Raw genomic sequence first — 733 nt, 5'->3', positions numbered from 1 at the left:
ATGTGAACATGTGACTGAAGGAACTGATGGAACAGGAAGTGGAACCCTCCTCAACAGGATCTACACTGAGCTCTACATCACAGAGGGACAGAGTGAAGAGGTTAATACCCAACATGAGGTGAGGCAGCTGGAGACAACTTCCAAGATGGAGACCCTCCATGACGCTCCAATCAGGTGCCAGGACATCTTTAAAGCCTCAGCTGACCAGCAGAAACCCATCAGAGTGGTTCTGACCAACGGTGTCGCTGGCGTTGGAAAAACCTTCTCGGTGCAGAAGTTCTCTCTGGACTGGGCAGAGGGCTTGGAGAACCAAGATGTCAGTCTGCTGGTTCTGCTTTCGTTCAGGGAGCTGAACCTGATCAGAGATCAGCAGTACAGTGTTCTCAGGCTGCTCCATGTTTTCCATCCAACATTACAGAAGGTCACAGCAGAGCAGCTCGCTGTCTGTAAAGTTCTGTTCATCTTTGACGGCCTGGATGAAAGCAGACTGTCACTGGATTTCAACAACAGGAAGTCTGTGTCTGATGTCACACAGAAGTCATCAGTCAACGTGCTGCTGACAAACCTCATCAGGGGGAATCTGCTTCCCTCGGCTCTCGTCTGGATAACTTCCAGACCTGCGGCGGCCAATCAGATCCCTCCTACATGTGTGGACAGGGTAACAGAAGTACGAGGCTTCACTGACGCCCAGAAGGAGGAGTACTTCAGGAGGAGATCCAGTGATGAAGAGCTG

The 733-nt window shown here is 51.2% G+C and overlaps 1 protein-coding gene across 1 annotated transcript in view; it reads left to right on the top strand.

The window, feature by feature from the left end:
- The first annotated feature begins 6 nt into the window (after positions 1-6).
- Positions 7-733, top strand: part of LOC111646344 (protein NLRC3-like) — a 1,172-nt gene continuing 445 nt past the window's right edge. The window contains exon 1 of the mRNA XM_023395823.2: positions 7-729. Within this exon, the coding sequence (XP_023251591.2) occupies positions 146-729 (584 nt within the window). The 5' untranslated portion in view covers positions 7-145. The remainder of the gene's footprint in view (positions 730-733) is intronic.

The sequence above is a fragment of the Seriola lalandi genome, unplaced genomic scaffold (genome assembly GCF_002814215.2).
Source record: "Seriola lalandi dorsalis isolate HSWRI2012SDOR001 ecotype SW California unplaced genomic scaffold, Sedor1 jcf7180002054969, whole genome shotgun sequence".
Taxonomy (NCBI): Eukaryota; Metazoa; Chordata; class Actinopteri; order Carangiformes; family Carangidae; genus Seriola; species Seriola lalandi.
Note: the sequence above shows the minus strand (reverse complement) of the source record. Positions and strands in the feature narration are given on the sequence as shown.